The 19934-nt window shown below is 44.0% G+C and overlaps 1 protein-coding gene across 1 annotated transcript in view; it reads right to left on the bottom strand.

Moving 5' to 3' along the window:
• Positions 1–201: 201 nt before the first annotated feature.
• LOC119381262 (nose resistant to fluoxetine protein 6) overlaps positions 202–19934 on the bottom strand; it is a 36037-nt gene continuing 16304 nt past the window's right edge. The window contains exons 9-15 of the mRNA XM_037649185.2: positions 12567–12732; positions 9286–9368; positions 8685–8807; positions 6312–6432; positions 5659–5848; positions 2505–2647; positions 202–457 (exon numbers count right to left, since the gene is read on the bottom strand). Of these exons, the coding sequence (XP_037505113.2) occupies positions 203–457; positions 2505–2647; positions 5659–5848; positions 6312–6432; positions 8685–8807; positions 9286–9368; positions 12567–12732 (1081 nt within the window). The 3' untranslated portion in view covers position 202. The remainder of the gene's footprint in view (positions 458–2504; positions 2648–5658; positions 5849–6311; positions 6433–8684; positions 8808–9285; positions 9369–12566; positions 12733–19934) is intronic.

Genomic DNA, 19934 nt, shown 5'->3' with positions numbered 1-19934 from the left:
CCCGGTAATGGAGAACCTTGACCTCCCCCTAATGGAGAAACCTGCGCACGCCTATGCCTGACGCCTTCCGTTTGTTAAGAAGGTGTGAGCGTAAAGGATCTCGTGTATCTATAGCTACCCAACATCCAAAACGAAACAAAAGTGAATGAGACCGTACCGAGAGTAATTGCGCAGTCAACACACGACGCGTGTTTATACTCGTTCACAAACGACTCGAATATTCTTTAATGTTCGGTTTTTGCTCCTTCGTGTTCACGAGGTCTGTGTCCTTTATCGTACACGGAAGTTTTCGCATAATGTTGATTTGTTTTCCTCTACAAACGCGGTGAGCTTTTTCTTCTTTTCGATTCGGCATCAAAAACATCTTCTCCAGACGACCCACTGGTGCTTCGCAGGCAAGATAGATCGTAAGGCTTAGAAGGGACGATGTCACAAACACGGCAAACGTTTGGAGCACCTAGAAAATAAAATAAAATAAACACTTGAGAAAAATTTGGCCTTGAAGGTAAGATATACAGCAAAGCAAAGCGAAAAGAACACACAGGCAGAATGGAAACCATGACGCGTGCCCTAAAATAAAAATTAAAAGAAGCTTAATGAATAATTCAAACATGAAATTAGAGTGGTAAAGCTTATGCGGTTTCCATACGGGAGGTTTCTTTTTAAAAGCAATCTGTGCTACTAATCTCTTAACGCGTCTAAATAGATTGTACAGTTACGCAGTTTAATGTGTACGTGTCTCGCGTTGGTCTTTCAAATAAAAGTGAGAAGGCTTAAACGCTTCGGTGGGAAAAGGCGCAGTCGAAGCATAATAACGTAGTGATAGAGCTTGAAAGGGGACAAACTGTGATTGCGCGAAACGTGGGAAGATCGTATGATTTCTTTGCCACTTGTGCTTGCCACGCTAGGTGCAATTAATTACGATTATTACGAGGCACACGCGTGCCCCATTGCCAGGCCACTAGCGAGTCCATTTTATTTATTTCCCATTTCGTGTTTCTTGAGAGGTCTGGGCGGCTGTATGCCTATATTATTACCATGATCGACAGGTCGTGGGTGGCGTGTGATAAGCGAAAAATAGAAGCTGAGCAAAAGGAATTTTGCCGCAATAATCTATTACACGCCGCAGGTGGTCTGTCTTGCTTCCTAAGTTTGGTCTGTTCGGGACATTATTGGCAGTCCTAATTAAAAAAAAAAGATTTTATTGATACTTTGACGATGCGTTCTGCTTTTTTATTTACTGTCTGTTTGCTGATAAATACCATATTTATTCGAAAATACGTCGAGTACGATTATGGGTCGACCGATATATATAGCGCTCTCCGGGAAATAAAAAAAGAATAATCGAATATAGGTCGACCCATCTTTTTTGAGAAACCAATGGCGTTTCAGATTTTCGCGAGCAAACGGATGACCTTTGAGATCTGTATTTGAAATTAGAAGACGGTACATATGACGTATTTAACGCACTTAGCACAAATGAAACCGTCGAGATTTGTGTTTGTTGTCCAGAGCTATCGCGTTGGCGTGGGATCATCATCGTCATCATCGGATGTGCTTCTGTGCTGCCCGCGGTCCGAATGCATTGTCTTTGGGTTTCTTGTGTTTGTGAGTCGTCGTGGCAGTGTGCTGCGTGTGTTTAGTGATTGAGCGCCTTCAACTGTTGGCGAGAACGAAAGGGCATACAGTGATTATGGTTTTGTAAATGACACCATTCTCATTTCCACCGTTTTATTGGTTGACAAAAGATCTTGGCTGAGTGTGCCGGCGTGTGCAGCTGCGGTCGCTGAGTCTGAACTGTATGCAACAATCATGAAGATCTGAGAACACTTTGATTAGAGTTCCTAATGCTATTTTTTATTTTCGTGGTGTATAAATTTACTACAAATGCACATATGTAATGTACCAGTGTAGCTGGCGCTGTTAAAAAATAGCGGGCGCCGCAGCGGAACTCTATTATCTCGGTACTTTTGATAACTTTGATCAGGAATATAGGTCGAGTTTCTTTGGTCACGAATATAGCAGGATAATCATTATGGGTAACATTTCCGAAAAAAAAAAGGTTGACCTGTATTCGAATGAATGAGGTAAGTCTTCGTTCAAGCTAAGTATTAACTTTACAGTAATTTCGAAGATTTACTACTTTCAAGACGGGTATGTGAATTCGAATATACACATTTACTCGACTAACGGCAATTATTAAGTTGCATTTCTTAGTATTGCATGAATATTCCGCATACGGCAAGAACAACCACCGCATGTGAACCATGCATGTTCTTCAGATAAGCTGTTCCTTTTATGACGTAATTAATCTTTCTTGTGACATAAATCGAATGAGTGCTTGTTTTTCACTGGCGCAAAGCGCCCTAATGGCTTACAAGCATCGACTATGTAAGAAAATTTCAGTGTCTACCACTAAATCTAATTAGAAAACTTCATTGTTCAAAGTGCATCCGAAATTGACGCCGGGCATGAATGCAGAGAGGAAGAAATCTGCAGCTTACCAAGGTAAAGTGAGAGTAGAATATCCGCTCTCGAGCTATGTTTGACTTGATGAAGAACAACGGTACGTGAACGATATATATTCCAAAGCATAGGCGACTGAGAGGAACAAACGCCCTCCAGGATAGAAAATTCCAGAGGACACCTGCAAGAAAAGAGAATACAACGCAAGCGGCTTTTCTAATGATTATAGTGTGTACCTAGAGCATATGCTCTGGCGATGCTCCTCGTTACTGGGCAGTGAACAAGCCGACCCAGCCAAGTGGAGCTCCGCCATCAGAAGCCCCAACAAGGGGGATCAGCTTTGGGCCGTCCAGAGAGCCCACGATGCGGCGGTCAGGCTAAGCCTGCCCGTCCCAACGTGGGAGAAGCCCACTGCGCGCTAGTCGCGTCTCTCAGGACTATATTTAATAAAGTTCCACCATCCATCCATAGTGTGTACCAAAAGTTAACCTGCGACATATTCAGCATGCTGAAAAATAACTATACCGACTGGCTTTCTCAGTGGCCCATCACAGCCTCTCGTGCAAATAATGTGAGAATCCGAGATTGTAGGGTCCACTGATGACAACTCGAGATGTCGCCATGAATCACAATGGTGTGAAGGGAATGCGTTTTTCTAAACCTAAATTTCGCATAAACGGGGGACGACTACTTTCTATGTCGTGAAAGAGCTCGCTACTCCTGAATGCCGATGCAATAATAAGACTACCAACAACGTAATGTTTGTGGTGTCACATATTCTGATTCGGTTGCATATGCTTTTGTGAAGTTTACGGACGGCACGTGTTAGCAGAGTAACGCCGGGCGGTATGCGGCCGGAATTCTTCCGTAGTATGTTGCCACCAATTTTGGACGGATAATAGTTCAAAGAGAGCAACAGGCAAACACAAACTTTTTGGTAACGCACACACAAAAGAAAAACACATGGAAATCGTACGCCCCTGGCTGAGATATTTCGTGTCAAAATTAACTCTGTGGAAGCTCTAAAAATTGCATGTACCAGTGCCCGTGAGTTTGTTGTACAGTTGAAACCCGCGATAACGAAATCCCCAGGGGAACGAAATTCTCACCGCAACGAAATATTTTCGGAGCACCGGCGAACGCCCATAGGGGTCAATGCATTTCGTAACTCGCGACTACGAAATACATTCATACCGCAGTTCCCCATTAACGAAATTTTTGAAACACGAGTGCGCAAAGAATCCACTCTCGCATCATTATAACTACATTCGAAAACTGCTGAAATGCATTCATGCTACACTTACGTTGTGCAAAACTATCGCTACAGCGCACTTGAGAAGCAGTCGCCATCATTGTTTACAAAGAAACAAAGCTGGCGACAATAATGATGAAGATGGCTTGCCGAAACACCTGCTTGTTATCGCGGACTGCGTAGCCAAATCCCTCTTCCTCATGGAGTTTCGTTCGTTGGCTTGGCTCTGTGCTTAGCGTTGTCGGCTTTGCGCGCACATGGTCGCGTGTGTGGAGCCATTTTTGGAGCGTTTGCTTGGTCGCTTGGTGTAACATGAACTGTGTGTTGCGATTGCTTTGTCCGATTTCGCTGCCTGCGAAGATGCCGCCTCCTATAAAAAAGCGGAAGTTCATCACGCTGTAAGATAAGGCTGCGATCATCAGTGAGGTGGAAAAGGGCAGGAAAAAAATGGACATCGCCGAAGAATTCGGCGCTGCCTGCAGCTCGCTGTCGACGATTCTGCGCTGATCTGCGCTGATCCAGCGGAGCCGGAAGAAGGTTCGCCGGTAGGCGCACTTGATGGCGGTACTGGTGAAAGCGCAGTGCCGCCGTCACTGACCTAGAGTACCCCTTGCATGGGGCGAACTTTGTGCCGCGGCAAACGAGATTTCCGATCGAGAGGCATGAAATTGCTGCATGGTAAGGCCTGCCAAAGCAAACTCATTGACTTTTTGGAAATAAAATGTGTTTTTTTTTGTAAATTCGATGTCTTTTCTGCCGCCTTCTCGCGCCAACGAAATTCCCGCAAGAGCGAAATTTTGTGCTTTCCCTGCCGACTTCGCTATTGCGGGTTTCAACTGTATACATAGCACGCTACGCATGGGTAATCATTGCCAGATCTCGAAGCTAGTGAAGTGGTAAAATGTTTTGCTATTTGATCCCTCCGGCACAATTTACATAAAGCGTGCACAGCCTCTGGCAATGTGGCTCTAAAACCAATTTATATTCTTCTACAGGTAGGGAACGTACAACACCAGCCACGGTGGTCTATTGGTTATGGTGCTCGACTGCTGACCCGAAGGTCTCGGGATCGAATCCCGGCTGCACAGCCGCATTTCGATGGAGACGAAAATGCTAGAGGCTCGTGTACTTAGATTTAGGTGCACGTTAAGGAACCCCAGATGGTCGAAATTTCCGGAGCCCTCCACTACGGCGTTCCTCGTAATCATATCGTGGTTTCGGGACGTTAAACCCCAAATATTATTATTAAGGAACGTACAACGGCTTCGTACGTAAACCATTGTAGGGTACTCTAATCTTTTTTTTTCTGTCTGATGCGAAGTTTCAAATCATCTTTCAGAATACCGTTAAGCTTAAAAATTATTCTTCGCGCTGTAAACAACGGCTGCGTGTACATCGTATTACTTGGAAGACAAGAAGTAGCGTACATATATGACGAAGGATTGTGAAATACAACGCAACAAACATAACACCGGCATTTCAGCACCGTTGTTCGTTTTTTGTGGCCTATTTGTAATCTTTCTAAAAAAGGAATCAGCTGTTCCAGTTCTCGATACTTTTGTTTCTTAACATGGTGTTGGTAACGTTCACAGCCCAAACATCATTTGTTACGACATACCGGAGGCCCCGTGATCGTAAGCTTTGACTGTTAATTGCAAATAAAGCTATTGGAGGCCCTAATGAAAGCATGTTGGTATACATACTTAGTGCAACCACAGTTAAAGGCTTAAAACACGCGTCATCGAACTCGCTTTAGTTGTAGTAATGTGCAGTTAAGAAGCAGGCGCTCAAACCTATTGCGCAGTATTCCAGCCTCTTATTGTTTTCAGTAATTGTCAGCAAGAAGTGAAACGTGTATATTGAAACTAGTACAATTAGAAAGCAACTCGCCAAATTGTTGAAGAAAATTAGTTTTCGCAATGATGCCATAGCGTTCTTACCTCCTCTTCTTGTTGAGCAAGCGAATACTGTCCAGCCGATGCAAAACGACCACATCAGCCTGTCGATGAACGCTAGTGGAATTTTTATCCATTCCCCGGGTGGACCACGGCCACGGTTCCAGTCATATTTCAGGAACACAGTTGCGAGTGCGCAGGTGAGCGTTAGGCACCACATTCCAATCTGCTTCATCTTGAGGAAAAATACGACATAAAACATCGCACCTTTCGGTTTTCACCAACAATTTACTGAGAAATATATTCCTTGCTAAAAAGAGCAACACAATGTAATATAAAAGCAGGCTGTCCACGTGCTGTCTATAAACCATAATTCAGGTGGGTTCTACGGATATATGAACAGTGACTAAATTGTTTGATGAACGCAAAGAAAAATCTGCTTGTTTCTGTAAATATTCCTAATCGGCTCCAGTGCAGCTTATTTTACTAGCTACGAGCCACAGCTGTCTCTTACTGTATCAACTATGCAAGCGAGGATAAAAAAAAAAGGACAACGTGCAATGGACAAAAAAAAAAGTGTGAGTGATTTGGCCTCGTGCAGAATAATGATTGCTGTTGGCCCTTTTTGCTAAAAGACAAAACGCGATAAAATTTAAGGACCAGGGTGTGTAACACTTTATATATGTATATTCGTTTACCTGTGATATCTTGACTTGGCCGTATTTCTTCAACAAAAAGTACGTCACACATCCGGCGAAGTAGCACATGCCATGATAAAAAGGCAGGACGTACACGTAGTTTAGAGTGTCCAGAAGAATGCTGAGGAAGAGGACGTTATGTTATTACCTAGATACTCGAATAAGGTGTACGACACAAATAGTATTTCTCGGAGTGTTCGCTCACCATAAAAAAAAAATAAAGACGTGCTTGTGCGCCAAACTATCCGCCAAGCGTAGTGAAATAGCAAGTGCCGTATTGTGTCGGCGGGCTGATTTAAGGGATACTTGTTCTGAATGTTACGTTTCGAAAAACAATACAAGTCTTCCACGTCAAATGAAAAATGGGCAATTTAAAGAGCTGCTGCTTAGGTAATGCAGGAATTTTCTTAAATTATAGGCTATATCATAAACTGTATCCTAATACCACAGGCATTAGACTACACAACATCAGAAGCTGTACGTCATTTATCTCAGGTAAGACTGGAAAGCGAAGCTAAAGACCTCATAACTAACGCTTTTTCGCACTGCAAAGTAAAGATGATATTTAGGGTACTCTGAGCGCAAACATCAACCATCGAGACTTATAGGACAATTCCAATTGAGGAAACTTGCGAACAAATAACTGCCGTGCCTCTGCTTCAACATGCGCAGCCAGGGGCATAGGAACCATTACGAGTCCTCCCTTCGGGCTCCATCAGACAGGTTTACTTTCCAGTCTTGCCGTCAAATGCAGAAAACCATGGATGTTGACGTTTCCAGTACCCAAAGACTCACTTTTCTTGTGATGAATGACAAATACTCACCGTAAGTGCACTCATCGCCATTCATTTCGTCCTGACGAAACAGTAACAGCTCCATCGTGACGTTGATAAACGTTAGCCGGTGTTTCTCGATGTATGTCGTTGAATTGATACATACCCTCTATTTACTGTCAGTGACTGAAGCATGCCAGTTAAGTTTTCGCACTATTCTCCCGGTGAGCAAAGAAGTGTAGCTGCGTCGTGAAGTGTGAAACCGTTTCCAATTTTCGAAAACCAAAACAAGCTTAGTACTTTCAAAGCTTCTTTTTTTCGGTATGTGGAAAACACAAGAAACCAACTGATAATTAAGCAAAGGGAAGCACGTGGCACATTTGTTGCAAATTAAATGCAAATTAAATGTCACATTTGTAGCATGCTTGATATTCTTAATAATGCACAAGAGAATTTAACGCGAAATGAAGCTAGCCTGCCTCCCGGGAGAGCTGAATCCACAATCTCGACATTACGCACGCGATATTCATTTAGGTACGGCGGCAGCGAAAAGATGCCGCCACATAGGTTCTTTCCTTTATTTGATCCTGAACTCACGGCCAACTGTATGGTTCTGAACTCTTTCAATTTTGATTTTTTTTTTCAATTTCGACTCAAGTCTGTACATATGTCCCTGATATCGCAAACGCGAATGGTTGAGATTCATAAGTCCAAAGCTTCAATTTGCGCCAGCTGTTTTAGCGCGATAGCGTTAAAGAGCTCGTTTCCCAGAAATTCCGACGTCGGTGTCGGTGTAGGCGTCGTTGGTTGTCAGCGAAAGATCAGCGTTGTCCATGACCAAAGAAGCGAGAAAGATGCAAATAAAATAAATAATAAAAATCTTAGGCTCGAGTGACATTGACAATCTAACTCGGGCCGTCTACGTAGAAAGCAGGCGTTCTACCACAGAGCGACGCGACTACTTGAAACTGCTTCGGAAAAAAATACACTATATGAATGTCATGTAGCCGGAGGAGTCTCCTTAACGCATGTAATATTGCGTGCCAGAAGCGTAGGATCGCACCAGGCGTCAAAACGCGTTAATTGCGTAACTAGCGGGTGTTTTGAAATCCCACTCATTTAAAGCGCCCAGGCATATTTAATCATCATAATCAGCAAAAGCATCAATCAACAAAGTGGGCAGCTGCATAGGTTCGCGTCTTGCCTTACGGACGCGTAGTGGGCCCTTCGTTGATTCGCAAAAAGATGAATTATGGCGTAGTGAGCACAGCGCAAGTGTACTTGCAGCAGGTATTTTAGGGTAGCATGAAGCGGCCAATGTTACGCGCACAGACGTTCGTTTCCTTGCGGCGCGGTTGAGGCATGCACCGAGAACCGAAGCTAGGCTAGCAGTTGAGAAGGCGATGCGCACGGGGCCCGATTACGCTATCGCGTTCTACTCTTCATGGCGAAGCTCAAGCGTCCTCCAAGTTTTTGAACTTTCCTTCCTGTTTTTAAGGCCAGGCCTTGTTATTTTACCCAAGAACAGGATATTCGTAGTACTGGCGTTTATTATTCAAATGGTCTTCTTACAACGTTTTTGCGTTGAATGAATATTTACCTGATGTCTGCCACAATCGGGGTCATGAAAGGAGGGTAAGGTGTATTGACAACCTGCCAGGCTGTCACTGAACAACACAGCAGGCTGAAGCTAAAAAAGGCCGCAATTAAGGCCCAGAAGTGTCTGAAAGAAAATACCAAGAATATAAACTACCTATACCGGTCGTCCTTATCAGATGGTACTTTCTTTTTTTGTAAGTACATGTTTAATAGCAAGACTATAAAGCAGATTACTGTGCAATAGTACTGTGAAAGAGTAGCGCGAAAAATACTGCATTTGGATACAGGAAACACTGTCCATGCCTTTAACTGTTGTGGGAATACGCAAGGATATAAGCGTGAAGGGCGCAATATATACTTTAAACGCACTGCAACACTCGCTGTGACGTATCGAAGTATTTCAGGCTCAGATTTCAGGTTTAGTAACCGATTTCACATTGTTACAAACTGCACGAACTGCGTTCACTTTTGAAAATTTAGGCTAAAGCAAAGCGAGAAGCGTTGAACCAGCAAATATTTTGTTTTACTTCAGTACTGCGAAAAATAAGTGTCTTAAAACTGTCGCCGTCAATTGAAGGAGTCTTATTCACTCCGTTACTTACCTTTTAAGTATTAGGATAGTTGGCAAAGCCCAAATAAATAATTGAAAGTCTGCTGCAACGAACCACAGGTGGCCAAACATCCCCTGCGTGAGGAAAAAAGCACACTCATGTAAAGCTTCTATCCTAGGTGCTTAATAGTCTTTAAGAAGTAAACATATCAGATTCAGCATTTCACTGCTTTAAAGGTGAATGAACATAAGATGGAGGACACGCTGCAGTTATTCAGTGCCATATGCTCACCACTACTTCTTCAACTGTGAGTTGCCTTTTAATGCTTATTGCCACTGCTTGTGGTGTAGGATTTGCAAGGGTAAAGCAATATTTTTGGTTTGTTCCTGCGCAGCGTGTCGGGCGATTTCGCAGAGATAGTACTGACACTCACTTACTGCATAATTAATATAGCAAGCATTTTGGTGCTATTCGAAATTTCGCTGTAGGGTTTATACGCAGCGAAATATCGCTTTAGAGCTTCGTCAAGTGTACCCATTGCGCGTTTGTGAGCATGTATTTTGATCTAGTCACTGTTTCTGACGGCTGGGTCTCATAGTGTAAACGCCTACGAATAAAAATTGGTATCTTAATTCAGTTCCTGTCGCATTGCTAGAGCTCATCCGCGTAACTTCCTCTTCTGGTGCTTCTGTTTTGCACTAGCGTATTACATGTGCGCCATGGTATTCAGTCTGAACAGTCACTTACGCTACTATAGCGACTACAAAGGCACGAGAATCCTGTGAAAATGTTCACTGAAAACATTTTGTTTCTGATGCTGTCACTTGAAATGAAGAAATTAACTGGAAAGTAAAATTATAGATGTCCACCCGAAGGTATGACGAAGCATTCCCAGAAACTCTCATGAGTTCCTGGGAATGACAACTTCGTAGTTGATGGAAAGTCATTCTGGAAAATGAAGAATAGTCCCGATTGGGGTATAGAAAGCAGTTGGTTCTCGTGCATGGTTCTTCTTTTTCAGCCTGTTCCCTCCCTATTTCCTCTGTGTCTTCGGGTTTTCTATGTATTCAAACAAAATAATAATAATAATAATAATAATAATAATAATAATAATAATAATAATAATAATAATAATAATAATAATAATAATAATAATATGTTGATGTGACTTCCGGGGTGAAACAGGACTCAATGCTAGAAGTCCAGGACCCTTACTTTTTTGTTTAGATTATATTGACGATTTGTCAAAGCTATTAACTTCTAATGTCAGACTGTACGCGGATGATTGCGTCATTTACAAATCTCCGCACAGAACAGATATCCTACAGCGTGATCTTGACACTGTGGTGTCGTGGTGTAAAAAGTGGAAAATGCATTTGATTATCAGTTATGTGTTGTATCATTTTTACCAGGAAACGCAACTGACTTATCTTAACATACAAGCTATGTAACTGATAAAGACAATGGTGTGTGTTGAACGTAACTTCAAAATCATTTCCAAAAAGTCTTTAAAAAGCTTTAATAATGGTAATATGTGCAGTTTTGCGTGCCAAAACCACGATATGATTATGAGGGACGCTGTAGTGGAGGGCTCCGGAAATTTGGACCATCTGTTGTTCCTTAAAGGTGCACCGACATCGCAGAGTACACGGGCCTCTAGCATAGTTCTCCGCTATCCAAATGCGGCCGCCGCGACCGAGACTGAAGCCACGACGTCCGGGTAAGTAGCCGAGCACCGTAACCACTGTATCACCGCGGTGGACTTAGAAATCTCTTAATGTCACAAATATGTGACTAATCATCGAATATTCCTGTGCAGTTCGGTATTCTCATGGCAAAACCGTGATCTATAACCTTGAATGCATACAAAAGAGCGCTGAACGCTTTGTCATAGGTAAATATAAATGTATTTCAGTATAACTCGCATTAAGAATGAACTAGGTTGGAAACATGCTCAGCAGCGAAGAAATTTTTTTTTTGCGATTAAACTTCCATCTTTTATTACGAAACTCGTATTTTAGTAGAAATTATCCTCCTAAAAAGGTTGAGAGAAGATCCTAGAAGATGTCTTATGTTGTCTTGGATGTGTGTATGTTTTTCGGGTATTGTATTGGCATTGTATAAGGTTACTTAGCGGGTCACTAGTTGTGTATCAGATTCGGCAGGCGAGCTCGCTGTGATGTAAAAGCAGGTTAATAAGTGAATGTGTGTTGGTTGCCCGGACGGCGTGAACGTGTCCATGTGTTCCGAGAGCGGCGCTCTATCTCTTCAGACCCCACAATATCCAGTTAACGAAACGGTCACGAGAGCACAAATTCGTAGATAGATAGATAGATAGATAGATAGATAGATAGATAGATAGATAGATAGATAGATAGATAGATAGATAGATAGATAGATAGATAGATAGATAGATAGATAGATAGATAGATAGATAGATAGATAGATAGATAGATAGATAGATAGATAGATAGATAGATAGATAGATAGATAGATAGATAGATAGATAGATAGATAGATAGATAGATAGATAGATAGATAGATAGATAGATAGATAGATAGATAGATAGATAGATAGATAGATAGATAGATAGATAGATAGATAGATAGATAGATAGATAGATAGATAGATACGCTCCAAGTGGCAGAAGTTCGCTAAGAAATGCTTCACATTAAAAAGTCAAGAAGGTGCTCAGTATAGACGGGTGCTTAATTTTCAGTTAAGACGTCACGCGTTAAAGAAGAAAGAACTGGTGGAGTGTCCAAAGGTGATTCCACATACACAGACACAAAAAAGACATTGTGCGTCATTATACGCGGGTAAGAATCGGTAATCGTAAACATTCAGTCATAAAGTCTAGTCTTGGTAAAGCGCTGATAGCCCATCTGTGACACTTTGAATCACAAGAAAAGTTGTAATAAGGTAGCTTTTGAAAAGTCGCTTATTTCTTACATATCGCGAGCTAGGTGATCATTGCTGACACGCGTACTGTGCCTGAAGGTTCATGCAGTAGCCGACACCTTTACTACGGCTGGAAGTAAACACCAGTGGTACCGTCCTTTTTACACGAGTGAGATAAATCGAGAATTACCAGACTGTTGCACATTTTTACATACTTTAACACGAATGGGTCTAATAGTTTTCGGGAAGTTATTAAAAGGTTGCTTAACTTTAGCGCTCGCTGTTACGCACAAATATGTGCCTTGAAATGCTCCTTCCTTGTAATTAATTTTATTCTGCCCTTTAATTCAACTTTTGCTACATAGCGATAGCCATCGCGCAACTAAAGAGCAGACCAGCGTACGATAACTAATAAAAGTTTAATACTCACAATTTCTGTTTCACTGTAGAGGTTGCGAACTTGGAGCAGAATATGGCACCACTGGTTACGAAATTCATAGTAGAATTTTTCCATCAGTGGCTTCAGATTAGGGCCGGATGCGATTTGTGGCACCAATAAACAACACACCATGGCAAAAAAGACGGGGGCTGTAGTCCTGAAAAATAAAAATAAAAAAGGGAATATTTTTCTTTTTTATACGATTACTGCACTTCAGCTACAGAAAGTTTGTGAAGCCCTCGCCACACTATCAAGGTTTTTTCTAAATATATATTGATAGCACTTCCCGCTACATAATGGTCATGAAAATCGCTGCTGGCGTAGTAGCCTGAAAATTTTTCCACATAGTTCAGATGCAAAACGTTTAGACGTCAAGAAATTCAGGTAAGAAAAATTATAGGGAAACTGTAAGCAACAGCCTGTGCTAACGAAAAAAAAAAAAAGTTGTGCACGTACGTCGCTCTAACCACGGAACCGCTCTTTACACATGATCACAGACGCTATACTTGGGATGAGGTCTCAATGATCTGAGAAACGGTGATCTCGCTGCTATAATAACTTCATTGTTTCTCTTTTAAAAGCTACTTTAACATATGGGCCATAACCATCCTACTTCCTCATTCTCCAGTTATCCGTATTCCGACATTTTCATTGACGACAATACAATGTTATCGATTAATTCATTAGTATTCGTCACCCATAGAAGGTCGGTGATCTAGTAACAAGTACTGGCATGGTACTGTATATATCTTTCTTACTAATATATGAATATAGTGATACCCACATTCATTAGAAAACGTTAATCTGACCCATACGTCAGCGTTATTAAATGTGAAGCATTTCTTAGCGAACCTAAGGCACTTTGGCCGTTTCTGTCTGCCTCTCTGTGACCGGCTGGCTAGCTGGCCGGCCGGCCAGCCAGCCAGCCATCCGCCTACGTCTGGGCGCTCTCCTGGTCGTCTCCATAACTTGTAAGATACCAAAAGTGGCATAGCAGGGGAACAGTGTATGAAGAACGCGATTCATTGGTCATTACGGAAAAAGTCCCAGTTTCGCAGCAAGGGCGAAGCAATGAATGCGATAGTTCAAGCTCAAAGAACTCACACAGGACGAGGTCAAACTAACAAATGTCACAGCTCAACACTTGCAGTGCTCAAACGCAAAGAAGAACGCATGCACGCACAGGTACACAGAGGACGAGTGCGTATTAACAACTATCACAGTTCTTACTTCTTTGTGTTTGAACAGCGCGCCCCAAATGGCGACTACGCACAACCAGCTAGTTCCTACTTTGGCTCTTCTAGCTATGGGAGACCAGCGCTGGATAGGTTGCGCGCCGAAAAAGGGCACCTGGCGGGGAGTCGCGACATAACTCAACCGCTCGCATGGCCTCCACGTCGCCGGCTAATCTCGGAGGCCATGCCGCTCGCGCTGAGACGACCGGCCGCACTGCACCGCGGTGAGTGCACGCGCGTGTGCTGTTTCCGTGCTTCATTTTAGCGCGAACAGCTCGAGCAGCCATTGCGCCAGTAATACTGCTGTATGGTTTAGAAAACAATAACTTTGTCTGAAGGCTACTTTCTCAGAAAATCACTGGAAAACGGAGAGAAGCTCTGCAAAGCAGACAATGTCTTTGCATACAGCGTCGAAGAGACAGTGCTGTGCCGTGGTTACGATTCCGTCGTCGCCATTTTCTGTTTGCGTCCTGGGATTTGTGTCAGGCTAGTGCAGGCTCACAAGCCTCGATTGATAAATACGTGCTGCGTCGATACCAGCTGCCCACTGCTGCAGTAAAAAAAAAGTAAGAGGCAAGGGGTAGCTGCGTCAACGTTTTTCTGCCGTGGTAAGTACGCCCAGCCGGCGGTATGTATGCACGCAGACGTTGATCAAGCAAACCACCGTGCTAGCATAGCATGTATGGTGTCGCACTGTTATGCTCAAGGGCGCGGGATAGATTCTCGGCCACGGTGGCCCCATCTCGATGGGGTTGAAAAGAACACCCGCGTGCTGAGATTTATATGTGCACATTAAAGAACCACAAGTGGTCAACATTAATCCGGATTCCCACACTACGGCGTGCCTCATAAGCATACCTTGTTTGGCACGTAAAACGCGAGCAGTTGTCGATGTCGATCAAACACGTTTATTCTGAGCAGACACAGGCAAGCGAAAAAACTAACACAGTACGTTAGGCGAATTGAACAGCGAGTAAAAATCCAAGACATTTGACCCTTTTCTAGTGAGGCATAGATTGTGATGTCTCTTCGCCGCGACAGCCAATACACAAAGAAGCTTTATCGCATCGGCTGACTCCAGAAAGCTAAGCTTCGAGTAGTCCGCTGCTTTGTTCGTGACAAGAACTCTGTCTGTAGCACAAGTGAAGTTCAACGGAGGCATCCATCGTAGACAGACAGCTTTCCTTCTGCGTAACTGTTTGCAAATAATGTAGACCACTTGCCTATTGTATCATATTCACTGCCCGCGGTGGCATCAGAAGGAGCTTGGTGGTGGTCAGATGAAAAGATTGTTACATATGCCGCATGCTGCATAATATGCATGTTTTATTTACGACAAAACACCGATTAAATTCTGCTCATTGGCCCTGGTTTCCACTGGTGGCCCTCACTATCGAATAAATCTAGCAGACGAGCAGTGCGGTTTAGAAACCAGCCCGACGCCACAACATCGGAGAGCAAGAGCAGAACATACTGTGCTCGTCTGACTGCCGGGATGCAACGCCGCATCCGTCCCTATTCATGTTTTAGAAGGAAAAACATAGAAGGATACGTCCTCCCACGTTTTTACGCATTGTGGCACTTGAATGCGCAACAGTACCGCTAGCAGTTTTGTTTTGTTTCGGCGATACGCGCCCGCATCGCCTCAACCAGTCGCCACTCTCGTCCGCGGGAGCGGCTGGAGTATGCGCGCTCTGACCGCCAGGGCGGCACTGCCCACACCGCGGAAACACCAGCGCTGGTTCCCTATAGCACCTCAATGCTTTCGCAAACGCAGCCGCTACAGCGAACGAAATGACCTTCGTGTGGCATATATCATCATCATCATCATCATCATCATCATCATCAGCCTGTCTACGCCCACTGCAGGGCAAAGGCCTCTCCCATGTTCCGCCAATCAACCCGGTCCTGTGCTTTCTGCTGCCACGTTATACCTGCAAACTTCTTAATCTCATCTACCCACCTAGTTTTCTGTCTCCCCCTCACGCGTTTGCCATCTCTTGGAATCCAGTCAGTTACCCTTAATGACCACCGGTTATCCTGTCGACGTGCTACGTGCCCGGCCCATATTCATTTCTTCTTCTTGATTTCAACTATGATGTCCTTAACCCCCGTTTGTTCCCTTACCCATTCTGCTCTCTTCCTGTCTCTTAAGGTTACACCTATCATTTTCCTTTCCATCGCTCGCTGCGTCGTCCTCAATTTAAGTTGAACCCTCTTTGTAAGTCTCCAGGTTTCTGCTCCGTAGGTAAGTACCGGTAAGATGCAGCTGTTATATACCTTCCTCTTGAGGGATAGTGGTAGATTACCATTCATGATTTGATAATGCTTGCCGAATGAGCCCCAACCCATCCTTATTCTTCTAGTTATTTCACTCTCATGGTTCGGCTCCGCGGTTACTACCTGTCCTAAGTAGACGTACTCTTTTACAACTCCCAGTGTCTCGCCACCTATCGCAAAGCGCTGTTCTCTGCCAAGATTGTTCCACATTACTTTAGTTTTATGCATATTAATTTTCAGACCTACTCTTCTACTTTCCGTATCCAGTTCAGTAATCATGAGCTGTAATTCGTCTCCCGCGTTACTCATCAATGCAATGTCATCAGCGAATCGTAGGTTACTGAGATACTCTCCATTAACTCTTATCCCTAACTCTTCCCAATCTAGGGCCCTGAAAACCTTCTGCAAACACGCGGTGAATAACATTGGAGAGATCGTGTCTCCCTGCCGTACGCCCTTCTTTATTGGGATTCTGTTGCTTTCTTTATGGAGGACTATAGTAGCTGTGGATCCGCTGTAGATTTCTTCCGTTATGTTTATATAGGCTTCGTCGATGCCTTGATTCCGCAGTGCCTGCATGACTGCTGATGTCTCCACCGAATCAAATTCCTTCTCGTAATCTATGAAGGCTTTGTATAGGGGTTGGTTGTATTCCGCGCATTTCTCTATCACCTGATTGATTCTCTATCACCTGAGTGTGGCATATAGCTTCAACGAAAGCTTTGCTGTGAGTGCACAAGACGTACAACCTCTCCCCCTCCGCCCCCCCCACCCCTCATGAGATAAGCACGCGAGCATGGGTGACCACGCCCTGTATGGAAAGTAAAGGTCGCACGCGCGCAACGTTACTAGAAGCGCTGAACGCGCGCATCCCAACTCCTGCGAAACACGAGCGGGGCGACGACCTTTGATGATGATGATATGTGCGGCCAATTACCCTTTGTACCGAGTGGACTCGGTATTGGTGTCCTAGCCTAATAAAAATAATAAACATACACATAGTCACCAGGCACATAACTCCAGCACTCTGCGTGTCTCTCGTTTCCTTCCACCACGTCTCGTTTCCACAACACCCGATATCTAGTATAGTAGCTACCGCCGCGTCTAAAGCGCCCCCTTCGCGTTATCTCGCGTGTGAGTGAACACGGTGAAGCACCACCGAGCTCTGCGTAGAGCGGTAAATGATGTATATAAACAGGTAGCCGTTAATATGTTGGAGGACGTAAGGCGCGTGGCCGAATTTTCCAACGCGGAGCGCTGAGGAGAGAGGGGTCGCAGGTTCGAATTCCCGGTCGCGTACCTCGAAAATTTTCTCCTTTGTTTTATGTTTCTTTGTGACTTATATATATATATATATATATATATATATATATATATATATATATATATATATATATATATATATATATATATATATATATATATAATCTCCGGAACATGAGGGCGACGGCGACGGCAAAATCAGCCGACAGTGTCCGTATAATTGCTATCGCAATAGTAACGCACAATGCCTGTCGCGTACGTCATGAAACCCTTTCTCTCAGTCATGTGTGGCACATACCCGCATACTACAGTTCATGTTATGCGGGTATGTCCCACAGGTGATTTCATACGAGGCTGGGCGATGGCCTCATGCTGACCGAGGATTACGTCAGGTTGATTAAAAGCCGCTTTGTAGACGTGGACTACCTGGGCCACATACACTCATGTAGTCTATGAATGCGATAAGCGCCATGCACTGAAGTTGGTCTACATAGCACTATCCAGGGATACCAGCCTCGATGGCCTATACTTCACCAACGCAAAGGGGGACTTCAGGTTCCGACATGTCGCTGGCTCTGTTGATAGACAATTTGTCGACGAATTGACCTTGCGAGAAAACAGGCCTCAAGACACTGTTTTGGACCTGGCTACCACTTTCGTTCGGTATACCGCAACCACAACAATCACCGCACGCTCGCCGTTCTCAACGTACAGTCTGTGCACGAGCACGTGCACGGCCTCGCAAAAGACGCAAAAGACTTTCTGAAACCTGAAGCGATGAGGCCACTGCAATCACGGGATTCCAATGTGTCGTCCACAGCAAGCGCCTTTGCAGGTGTGGTGGCATGGCCATATATAAGAACACCGCGATACGCAACTTCAACGTAGGCCGCATCACACTTCGCCTGCCGCCAGACACCGAACACAAACAGACAAGCAACCGAATCGGTGACGTCTGGGTTGCGCATATCAATCACAATAACAAAGACAACGTCATAAGACCTTGCTCCCCCGTCCAGGACAGGAGGCATCTTTGATCATTTATTCGTAAGTGGCATCCACAATTTCTAACAGCTGTACTATACCTCCTACTTCACTACACATAGACCCCTAGTCACCGCGATCACGAACGAATCCGTTAACAAGTCCTGCCCAGCTGCTGATGCTTACTAATCACGGTGATGATGACCTTGTTCAAGAACTGTCAAGAACCCCTTCCACACGTGCACACGGGTTCGTGAAACGTCCGTCATAACCGATAAGTATAAGCACCACATATCAGCTTACCGCTTCTGGAGTTGGTAACACGCATGTTGCTATTGGCACCGTTACGCAACTGTAAACAACTGGCTATAGTATAATACATATGCGACTCTTCAATATATGTGTGTGCGTATAACATATGTACATAGCTTTAGCGTCATTTCATAACGTTTCACTCAACAAGAAAAAATTTACGCCAGTCACCTTCCCGTCGCATGCTTCGCATAACATCGATTCCCACGGTACGTGGGATCGGCAGAATTTTTTTTCTAATTATATGGAGCTGTTAGCTTTGCTGTGTAGCGCCAGCTACTTCTTTTCACATATAATAGAATTCGTGAAAATCGCAGTAATAATAAAAAAATCATAACCGAGCACCTAAGTGAAAATCTCGGGCATTACTTTCAGATTCAAGCTAATCATTTATGCCGTTAGTTATGCGTTATTTATATGGTCAGATATTTAGGACAGTATGCCATTCGTTTTCCAGATACAAGTAAGCCTCGAAAAGTGCCTAGTTGAAGGGATTCTCAACAGCAAAGGTGTCGTGAAAATAACATATGTCCAAAGCACTCAAAGGGCCTTGTTGAGTGTAGTCTCATGCTGCCATTATACTCAATGAGGCTATTTGTAGGCTAAAACTGAAGATTTTGCCTATGTAGTGATTCAGCGTACGGCCTCTGTACTTTTTTTAACATTTCTTTTTACATTTTTAGGTAGCGCAAAAATTCGATCAGCCCTTGACTGCAATGTACTTGTTCGAACAGGCTGCCATCGTATGAAGATAGTCGATAGTCCTCTACACGCCTGCTTTGCGTATTCGCTGCCTAGATGCCATGCGACCTAAATATGTACACAGGGTTCATGCTAACGGAGCGCTGTCGAAGCATATCTAAATATACATGTGCGAGAAGGTGGCCAAGGTTTTCTGGATTGTTTTGATAGGGTTGTGTCACAAAGCAACTAGCGAGTATTAGTATTACGTACGTATAACGTCCGTAACGGCGATGCGCCCGTAAGAGCGCCGCGTTTTGCATAAAACGCATGCGCAGAACTTCTGCTCATGCGCACTATGCGAAACGCAGCGTTCTTACGTACGCAACGTCATTTCGTACGCTACGTACGCAGTACTAAAACTCGCTATTAGAAAGTGAGAATCGGGACTCCAAGGAGCTTGGGGACCCCAGAAGTTTGCGAGCCGCCAGGGCGCATGCGCAGAACCCAAGCCACTCTTGGGCTCTTGCGCTCGCGTTGACCCAAGGCCCAAAAATCGAAAACTATCGTGGGCGGCGTCTTGGGTCGCCAGCGAGACGAGGCA

This window comes from Rhipicephalus sanguineus, chromosome 1, assembly GCF_013339695.2.
Source record: "Rhipicephalus sanguineus isolate Rsan-2018 chromosome 1, BIME_Rsan_1.4, whole genome shotgun sequence".
Classification (NCBI taxonomy): Eukaryota; Metazoa; Arthropoda; class Arachnida; order Ixodida; family Ixodidae; genus Rhipicephalus; species Rhipicephalus sanguineus.
Note: the sequence above shows the minus strand (reverse complement) of the source record. Positions and strands in the feature narration are given on the sequence as shown.